This window comes from Aotus nancymaae, unplaced genomic scaffold, assembly GCF_030222135.1.
Source record: "Aotus nancymaae isolate 86718 unplaced genomic scaffold, 86718_ANA_hifiasm-v0.15.2.pri h1tg000007l, whole genome shotgun sequence".
Lineage (NCBI taxonomy): Eukaryota > Metazoa > Chordata > Mammalia > Primates > Aotidae > Aotus > Aotus nancymaae.
Window position 1 is genome coordinate 690,152 of NW_026988418.1, and position 10,064 is coordinate 700,215.

The 10,064-nt window shown below is 47.1% G+C and overlaps 1 protein-coding gene across 2 annotated transcripts; it reads right to left on the reverse strand.

The window, feature by feature from the left end:
- Positions 1-414: 414 nt before the first annotated feature.
- On the reverse strand, positions 415-8,573 carry AIRIM (AFG2 interacting ribosome maturation factor). Of its 2 annotated transcripts, none has more exons than XM_012439196.3 (5): positions 8,408-8,573; positions 8,003-8,280; positions 4,050-4,229; positions 1,103-1,221; positions 415-944 (listed from the first exon to the last, which is right to left on the reverse strand). In XM_012439196.3, the coding sequence occupies exons 2-5, from the start codon at positions 8,275-8,277 to the stop codon at positions 907-909; spliced, it is 612 nt and encodes a 203-aa protein (XP_012294619.2). In that variant the 5' UTR covers positions 8,278-8,280; positions 8,408-8,573; the 3' UTR covers positions 415-906. The 2 variants fall into 2 exon arrangements, with proteins under 2 accessions (XP_012294619.2, XP_012294647.2); XM_012439224.3 differs by having other exon boundaries at positions 1,103-1,225.
- Between the last annotated feature and the right edge of the window lie 1,491 nt (positions 8,574-10,064).

Here is a 10,064-nt window from a genome sequence, read left to right on the forward strand (position 1 = left end):
GATTCATGCTGCACCACCTCCCCCTGGTGGCAGGCTCTGGAAATTGGCTTGATGATAACTATTGCAATTGGTCAACATTTTTAAAATATATTGTCAGGCCGGGCACGGTGGCTCAAGCCTGTAATCCCAGCACTTTGGGAGGCCGAGGCGGGTGGATCACGAGGTCAAGAGATCGAGACCATCCTGGTCAACATGGTGAAACCCCGTCTCTACTAAAATACAAAAAATTAGCTGGGCATGGTGGCGCGTGCCTGTAATCCCAGCTACTCGGGAGGCTGAGGCAGGAGAATTCCTGAACCCAGGAGGCGGAGGTTGCGGTGAGCCGAGATCGCGCCATTGCACTCCAGCCTGGGTAACAAGAGCGAAACTCCGTCTCAAAAAAAAAAAAAAAAAAAAAAATAATAATAATAATATATATTGTCAAAATCACACTTATTTCTTTAAATTATCAAAACCAGTTTTCCTTTTGTCAAGGATTCAGGTATTGACAAAAGACACAAAGCCAGGACCTGTTGTCAACCAGACGATGCTCTGGATGATACCAAGGGCAGTGTGGCTCTTTGCCTCCTGTCCTAGCCTTCCTTATCTCTTCAGGTCTACAATGGATGCAAGGCACTATGTTCTTCAGCAATGCTTTCCCTGCTTTCTCTCTATCTCCAACCACTTCCCTGAGCCTCAGAAAAGGGCAAGGTGCATTGCTCACATACTCTCAGCCATGGCCTGGCATGTAGCAGCTCCTTCAGACATCTAAGCACTAATCCTCCCCAGGACCCAGTCTTCAGGTTTAAGGCATTGATATTTCAAACATGTCAGATTGACATACTGACGTTTCTTTAGAAATAGCAGGGTGCAGCAATGTCAGTCTTCAACTGTGGTGCCCATGGTCTCCAGATAAACACAGCTTCCTTACTCTTCCAGGAAGAAGGAAACATTCAATAGGATATCTGAAATAGGAAGAGAGAAAAACTGGCATTATCACCTCTCCAGAGAATATAAAACACACAGAGGCACAGCAAGGGCACTTTCTAATGTTTTCAAAGAGGTGGGCCACAGGGAAAGAACGGAGGAGAGGAGACATGAAGGAAGAACAAAAACCCAGTACCTTGCACAAGATCTTGGTGTTCATCTTTTGAAATTCGGTCCCAGGACTTGGGCAAAGCTTGGATGTTTGCCAAGTCTCCCCACTGGATAGAAGAAAGAAGATACTTTCTCTTCAGGTACCTTCCTGGAAGTTAAGGACTGCTCAAAAGAAAATGAAATATGCTGAAGAAAAAAAAAAACAAAAAACCATCCTGGTAAGAACCAGAGGGAAGAAGAGGGAAGTATAAAAGTGCAAGTGCAGATATCCTTACATTTTACCAAGTGGGCCTGATTCACCAACGCTACAAATATTTCCTACAAATATTTCCTAATATGGTTTTGTGCTACAGAGAAAGAGGAATGTGACCATCCCTGAAATCTGGGATCTCAGCACGGTGAGGACAAAACCAGATCCTGAGAAGAAAAACAAAAGTGACATGAAAGGTAAAGCTCAGTGGAGGTCCAGAGAATCAATACATCCAATTTAGAGGACAGCAGGGACACTCCAGCTGTTAGGAAACATAAGAGAAGGCACAGAAGCAGAGATGCATGGAATGAATTCAGGGAAAGCAAATCTTCCAGTCTGCTCAGCATGGATGTCACATGGAGAGCAGTCGGCAAAGCTGAAAGGTGGGCTGACCCAGAACAGAAAGAACACTGAGTACCAAGGTAGGGACTTTGAACTTGATCCCACTGGCAACAGGAGCTATTCCTATACAGTACAGTACAATTCTGATCCTAAGTAGCAGGATCAGAACCAGACTTCCTGAAGATACAGAGTGAGATCATTAATTAGAGTCAGCTTAGAGGGAAAGAAACTACAGATAGAGAAACCTGTCAAAAAGCTACATGCACTTAAGAGTCCAAGTGAGAGGTAAGAAGCCACGTAAGTAGCAGAGGGGACAGAGAAGGAAAATTGAAGAAGCACCAGGGAAACAGAATGAAAGGACTTGAAGAGTGACTGTGTCAACATTCTGGCACATAGCAAGTGCTCTGTAATGTCAGCCACGGCTCTGGCTCCTTCTGCCCATGCTCCTGTTGCTGTTACTACTGCTGCTACCCATGCATTTAAAAGAGAAAACAGGCCAGGCGCGGTGGCTCATGCCTGTAATACCAGCACTTTGGGAAGCCGAGGTGGCAGGATCACCTGAGGTCAGGAGGTCAAGATCAGCCTAGTCAACATGGTGAAACCCCATCTCTACAAAAAAATATAAAAATTAGCCAGGCGTAATCTCAGCTACTTGGGAGGCTGAAGCAGAGAACTGCTTGAACCCGGGAGGTAGAGGTTGCAGTGAGCCAAGATCATACCACTGCACTCCAGCCTGGGCGACAAGAGTTAAACTCTGTGTCAAAAGATAAACAAATAAAAGAGAAAACAAGGTAGATTCTACAACTCAAGGAAAAGGAGGCTGAATTTGAGGGGTAGATTGAGGAGTTCAATTGTAAACTTGAGTTTGCAGTTCCAAGAACAATCTAGTTGGAGGCATCTGCAGGAAACCAAAAATCAAGACTAGAGAAAAGAAAAGCTGGGGTTTGGGAGTTATTCACATGAAGGCAGAAACCTAAGCCAGAGGCTAAAATTAGGTATCAGGCAAGAATTGAGAGAAGACCAGGCATGGTGGCTCACACCTGGACTCTTAGCATTTTGGGAAGCCAAGCTGGTAGCATCACTTGAGGCCAGGAGTTCAAGACCAGCCTGGTCAACACAGCAAGACTCCATCTCCTAGGGAATTTTTTTTTTTGAGAGAAAAAGGTTAGAGCTTCAATTAATTGGTCTTTCTGCTTTTACCTTTGACCCCAGTACCCCAAATCTTACTCCACAACAAAGCCAGAATGATACTGTTAAAGACATAGGTCTTACCCTCCTTACTCAAAAGTTTCTAAGAGCTTTTTCTCTCACTCAAATACTTTTTATTTTAGGGGGAGAGGGGCTGCAGTTTGAGACAGGGTCTTAATCTGTCATCTAGACTTGTTCACACCTAGGCTGGTGATCACGGCTCACTGCAGCCTTGACCTCCCAAGGCTCAAGCAATCCTCCCACCTCAGCCTCCTGAGTAGCTAGGACTACAAGTGTACACCAGCATGCCTGGCCCAAAATTCTTTTTTATTTTTTTGAGACTCTATCACCCAGGCTGGAGGGCAGTGGCACAATCTCAGCTCACTGCAGCCTTGACCTCCCCAGTTCAAGCAATCCTCCAGCCTCAGCCTCCCAAGTAGCTGGGACTACAGGCACACACCACCATGCCTGGCTAATTTTTGTATTTTTCTGTAGAGACAGGGTTTCACCATGTTGCCCAAGCTGGTCTCAAACTACCGGGCTCAAGCAATCCTCCCACCTCAGCCTCCCAAAGTGTTGGGATTACAGGTGTGAGCCACCACACCCAGATCCCAAATTCTTTCAAATACCTTTAAGGCCCTACAAAGTCGAGCCCCATCTTACTACCCTCATCTGCTATTAAGCTCCCCCTCATACTCTGCTCTAGCCTCCTTACTATTTCCTGAATATACCAGAAATGTTCTTACCTCAAGGCCTTTGCATTTGATGTTTCCTCAGCCTAGAACTTTCTCTCCCCAAATATCTGCAAAGCTCTTTCCCTTTCCCTCTTCAGATGTTTGCTCAAATATCACTTTCTCATGAGGCCTGCTCTGACCACTCTATTTTAAATCACAACCCTCCCCTCCCCTCTTCACTTTCCCCACTTTATTTTTCTCCATAGCACTTATCATCATCTGGCATTCTATTTTCCTTTTTTAATGCCTCTCTGCACCAAGAACAGTGCCTGACATGCAGTAGCTACTCAATAAATTATTAGAGGAAGGATTGTACAAAAGAATGCAGGAAGAATCCAAGTTCAGGAACCCCCAAAGAGAACTGACCCACACTATATAGTTTTCCAATCTTGTGAAAACTGAAATTTGAAAGACTTAGAACAGCTCTGGCTATGATCTGAAATGTGTGCAAAGGATACGAATTTCGATAATGCCTCTCAATATCTTGCAACCATTCCAACATGTCGGCCACAGAGGGGCTCACTGCTGAAGACTGCAGGACAGCATCAATGCCAACTGTGTCTGCATGTTGTTCATAGATCTGAAACACTCGCTCCACATGGCTGCTGACTGTGTCTCGCACCTTGAGGAGGATGGCTCTGTAGGAAAGAGTCTGACATTAGGCAATATCATGAGACAGGTATAAAGGAAGGTTTCTCAATTTTGGCACTGCTGATATTTTGGACTACATGATTCTCTGTTGTGGAGAGCTGCCCTGTACATTAGAAAATGCTTAGGAGTATGCCTGGCTCCTACCCAATAACAACAGGTGTAAACTATACCTATACCCTCCATAAGACATAACAACCAATGTCTCTAGATGTTGCCAAATGTCCCTTCATTGAAAAACCATCTCCAGGCTGGGCACGGTGGCTCATGCCTGCAATCCCAGCACTTTGGGAGCCTGAGGCAAGTGGATCACGAGGTCAGGAGTTTAAGACCAGCCTGGCCAAGATGGTGAAACCCTGTCTCTACTAAAAATACAAAAATTAGCCAGGCATGGTGGCAGGCACCTGTAGTCCCAGATACTGGGGAGGCTGAGGCAAGAGAATCGCTTGAACTGAGTGGCAGAGGTTGCAGTGGGCCGAGATCATGCCACTGCACTCCAGCCTGGGCAACAAGAGCAAGACTCTGTCTCCGAAAAAGAAAAAAGAAAAACCATCTCCAATCGAGACCAGTGGGATAAGGGAATTACTGACAATGCCTTGGAGGTAGGAGTGGCTCAAGAATCAAGAAAGGGGCTGGGCACAGTGGCTTGATACCATAATTCCAGCACTTTGGGAGGCTGAGGTGGGTGGATCACCTGAGGTCAGGCGTTTGAGACCAGCCTGGCCAACATGGCAAAACCCTGTCTCAACTAAAAATAAAAAAATTAGCCGGGTGTGGTGGTGCACGCCTGTAGACCCAGTTACTTGGGAGGCTGAGGAATGAGAATCACTTGAACCCAGAGGCAGAGGTTGCAGTGAGCCGAGATAGTGCCACTGCACTCCAGCCTGGGTGATAGAGTGAGACTCCATCTCAAAAGTAAATAGAATTTTTTAAAAATTAAAACATTAAAAAAAAAAAAGCCAGGTGCAGTGGCATGCCTGTAATCCCAGCATTTTTGGAGGCTAAGGCCAGAGGACAGCTTGAAGCTAGGAATTCAAGACCAGCCTGGGCAATATGGCAAGACCATCTCTACAAAAAATTTTAAAAATTAGCCAGGTATGGTGGCAATCACCTGTACTCAGGAGGCTCAGGCAAGAGGAGTTAGAGGCTACAGTAAGCTATGATCATAGGGCTGCACCTCAGCCTGAGCAACAGAGCGAGACTCTGTCTCTAAAAATAAAATAAAAAGAAGACAAAGTATTAAGTAAAGCACCCACTATTGTTTTGTGAAACATTCCAGTTATATACGCGTGTATGTGTGTCTATGAATGATACAAAACATATTTCATTCTGTAAGTCAAAGTCCAAAGCTGAAAACCACTGAACTAGAAAAAACCAAGTGCCTCTTGGGTGGTAGGCTTTGACAGGCAGTGTTTTATTTTTTAAATTGAGATATAATTCACAAACCATAAAATTTACCATTTAAAAGTATACAACTTGCAGTAAACCCGTTCTGTATGATAATACAATGGTATATAAATGTCCCTAAAGGTCAGGCGTGGTGGCTCGCACCTGTAATCCCAACATTTTGGGAGGCTGGGGAAGGTGGATTACTTGAGGTCAAGAGTTTGAGACCAGCGTGGCCAACATGGTAAAACCCCGTGTCTACTAAAAATAAAAAAATTAGCCAGGCATAGTGGCGGGCACCTGTAATCCCAGCTACTCAGGAGGCTGAGGCAGGAGAATCATTTGAACCTGAGAGTGGAGGGTGCAGTGATCTTACGGAGGTTGCAGTAAGCCAAGGTTGTGCCACTGCACTCCAGCCTGGGTGACAGAGTGAGACTCTGTCAAAAGTGACAGATCTAGCAACTGTATGATTTTCTACATTAACTTACCCATCATTTTATGAGCTGCTTTACCTCTCTTATCTCATCTTTTTTTTTTTAGAGATCTCACTCTGTCACCCAGGCTGGAGTGCAGTGACACAAACATGGCTCACTGCAACCTTGACCTCCTGGGTTCAAGTGATCCTCCTGCCTCAGCCCCGTGTGTAGCCCCCGTGTGACCACAGGTGCCCATCCCCAAACCCAGATAATTTTTTGATTTCTTGTAGAGTCAGTCTCACTTTGTTGCCCAGGCTGGTCTCAAACTTCTGGTCTCAAGCGATCCTCCTGCTTCTGCCTCCCTAAGTGCTGATATTACAGGCTGAGCTGCTATACCCAGCTGATCTCATCTCTTACCAGGCCTCTGCTCCAGTCATACTATTCTCTCTTTTTTTGAGACAGAGTCTTGCTCTGTCACCCAGGCTGGAGTACAGTGGCACAATTTTGGCTCTCTGCAACCTCCGCCTCCCAGGTCCAAGAGATTCTCCTGCCTCAACCTCCTGGGACTACAGGTGTGCACCATGATGCCCAGTTAATTTTTTGTATCTTTAGTAGAGATGGGATTTCACCATGTTGTCCAGGCTGGTTTCAAACTCCTGACCTCAAGTGATACGCCTCCCAAAGTGCTGGGATTACAGGCATGAGCCACCGTGCCTGGCCAGTCATACTATTCTCTATGCACACTACTCACACTCATGTCTTGACTCAGTTTACACCTTTTCAACCATCAGGTTTTAAATATCACTTCCTCCCAGAAGTTTCTCCCTCCTCACAAGCCATACTTATCAATATCTTAAGACATCTCACAATTTAATTCACTGATTGTCTATTTCTTCTGTTTTATTAAGAACAGGAAGTAAGTCTGGCTCATTATTATATTCCTGGCATCTTGCACTGGTGCCTGATGAATGTATTTTGTACAAATAAATAATAGGAATGTCCTCATCTGTGACAGTTTCCTATTAGTCTATGGCACAGACTCTATATACTGGAACTTTCTTTTGTTCTGGTTCAAGGAAAGGATACACATGCCCTGTCTCTTCTCTGTCCTTAATAACCTATAACTCTCATCCTGGACAACAAAGTAAGCCTCCATCTCTACAAAAAATTTTAAAATTAACTGGACATAGAAGTGCATGCCTGTTGTCTCAGGTACTTGGGGGCTGAGATGGGAGAATCACTTGAACCAGGGAAGTCGAGGCTGCAGTGAGCTGTGATCATGCCACTGCATTCCAGCCTGGGTGACAGAGTAAGACCCTGTCTCAAAAAAAAAAAAAAAAAAAATCTGTAACTCAGATACTGGGTCTGACAACAAGCATATCAGAGCTTAGAGATGTGCTACTCCTGTGCACAGAGATTACAACCTACAGCAGAACAAAGTGGTGATTAAGAGCTCTAGCTTTTGTGTCAGACACACTTGAGTTAGAATCCCAGCTCTACTCTTTACTAGTTGTGTCACTATGGGCAATCTGCTTGAGCCTCAGTTTCCTACCTGCATGGAATAAGTGCAGTTAAGTCAGAGATATGCTGAAGAGACTTTATGATGTAATATACGTAAAACGCTTAGCTCTAGCTCCTACTAAGTTTACACAGCTCCTCACTGCCTTTTACCAAAGAAAAGTATAGGGGAGAGCTAATACACTTTCTCTGCTCCTTTTCTGTTCTTTTGTGACTTCTACTAAGCTCACCACTACCATGCCTAGTCTCTGACAAGGAAAATACCAGAAAATTGCTTTCTGACAGAGGTCCCACTGCCCCAGATAGAAAATAAGGAAGGTTGAGATACCTCCAAATGCCATGCTTTCAAGGAGAAAAACACCTTCTAGACTGATCCTAGCTACATATAAAATACCTCGTTTTAAAATCCTTCCACCAAGAAAGAGTACTACGGAGCCGCTTACAGCCTTTCCCCTAGCTTGTCCAGGACGATGTCACCAGCCGCCAGCTGCTTGCGCCTCAGTCGCTCTTTTAAGTCTGGGAAGGCCCGAAGCGCCGGCACATCTTCAAACCTCAGGTTCCGTGCGGCCTGCAGCTGCTCCGCCAGGTTGCTGAGGGAGACCAGCAGGGGCTGGCAGTCTAGCAGGGCGCTCTGCCACAGGCCCTGCTGCTCCTCCACCACGGTGAAGCACTTCTTCAGGGCCTCCTGCACGGCAAGCAGAGGCCGGTCTTGAGTCATCTTCTGTTGAAAAAGATAAAAACATAAAGAAAATAACCATGTAGGTAGGGGTGCCAAGTCAGTCAGGGAGGTGCTGGGTAGAGGTTGGGCGGTCATCTCCAACCTCGTGTTTGGACAGGAGTTGTCTCACCTCCAGAAGTGGCTTCTTTTTTTTTTTTAGATGGAGTCTCACTCCATCTCCCAGGCTGGAGTGCAGTGGCGCGATCTCGGCTCACTGCAACCTCCACCTTCCAAGTTCAAGCGATTCTCTTGCTTCAGGCTTCAGAGTAGCTGAGATTACAGGTGCCTGCCACCACGCCCAGCTAATTTTGTATTTTTAGTAGAGACGAGGTTTCGCCATGTTGGCCAGGCTGGTCTTGAACTCCTGATCCGCCCGCCTCAGCCTCCCAAAGTGCTGGGATTACACGCGTGAGCCACAGCGTCAGGCCCTGCCTCAGCTTTGTGAAGGAGATCCTGGCTTTCCCTCGGGAAGGGTGGCCTGGATAGGGCAGTCTCCTGCTTCAGAGGATTCCCGGCATCCAAGTGCCGTCTATTCTCTGACCCAGAGGCCAGTCTCCCCTGCCCGAGGCTGCCGGTCCCCTTCCTGAAACCAGCGGAGACAGCCAAAGTGTGAGAACTCTCCAGACCTGCACCCGTACCCGTAGTCTGTCTGCGTGTGCTCAAACGCGACAACCCCCCAAAGCTCCTCTAGCCTGCATGGCTACTGAGTCGCGAAAATATATCGTAGTGCCGCAATGACTTCTGGGTACTGTAGTCCCACATGTGGATTGGCCACTCGGCTTGAAGCTTCCTTGGGATGTTGCAGCCGTCCCAACACGGCAACTCCTCATTTGTCAGCCTGCGGCAGTTTAAATTGGTGGCGGTGTTGCCACGTCCTATTAGCTGGGAGTCTCTTCCTCTCAGCTTGCGCCTCCGGCTACGCCTTAATGACACATTTCACAATGTTCGTGGCACCGCCAACTGGCAAAAACTAGTGATTCAGGGTCTCCTGATGTGGCAGCTCTAGCTAAGATGCAGGGGGACGTCCTAGGTACCCAGGGAAGTCGGACACATTGGGGAGTGGGGTGAAAGAAGCCCTGAAACCAAGAGACTGGAAGCCCGACTTGCCCAGCATAAAAACACCTGCTGGGGGGGAGCCTGCATGAGGTACCGGTTGTCATCCCCTCTCATCTTGGCCATCTGCCTGATGAAGATCCTCAAGCACCCAGCAGACTAAGGTGTCACCCCCATCACCCACTGCCCAGGGCTGACCTCGGGCGGAAGAGCGACATTCAAATACTTGTTGCATATGGAGCAACAGGACAGGCTGGAAGGGAGAGAAAGGACTCTCCAGGAAGGGCCAGGCTTGCCAGGGCTCCTATGCTCGACCTGCTGTGCCCCCAAGCTCGCTGGTGCCTATCAGGAGCCTACTTGGCACCTTTGCTTATTTCCTCGATTGTTCCTGAACTCAGAGGGGAGAGGCAAGATTATTACCCCTACAGTCTATAAGAATGCACACTTAAACACAGTCACAACCCCTCTGACATGGCTTCAGACCGCATCCACAGGTGAAAAGCACCAAATCCAAACAATCATACCACAAACCCGTCAAGAGCTCACCAGTCTGGCCGTCTGGTCGCCGCCCGCCTTGACACTCAGCCTGAGCTATCGCTCTGATCCCTGGAGACTTCGAGACTAGCCTCTAGCCTTGCTGAGCCTCAGCACAACCACTAAGCAATCCAACCTTATGGCTGTGGACAGATGCCAAGATGCACAGTTAGCACCTCCGAATGGACCGCGGCTTGGCG

Excerpts from the sequence above, each read along its gene's own strand:
- AIRIM (XM_012439196.3), bottom strand. The coding sequence starts at position 8,277 with ATGACTCAAGACCGGCCTCTGCTTGCCGTGCAGGAGGCCCTGAAGAAG. Across the intron at positions 4,230-8,002 it reads GACAAGCTAGGGGAAAGGCT|AGCCATCCTCCTCAAGGTGC; the intron begins GTAAGCGGCTCC and ends TCTTTCCTACAG. Across the intron at positions 1,222-4,049 it reads GAGAGGCATTATCGAAATTC|GTACCTGAAGAGAAAGTATC; the intron begins GTATCCTTTGCA and ends ACTTCCAGGAAG.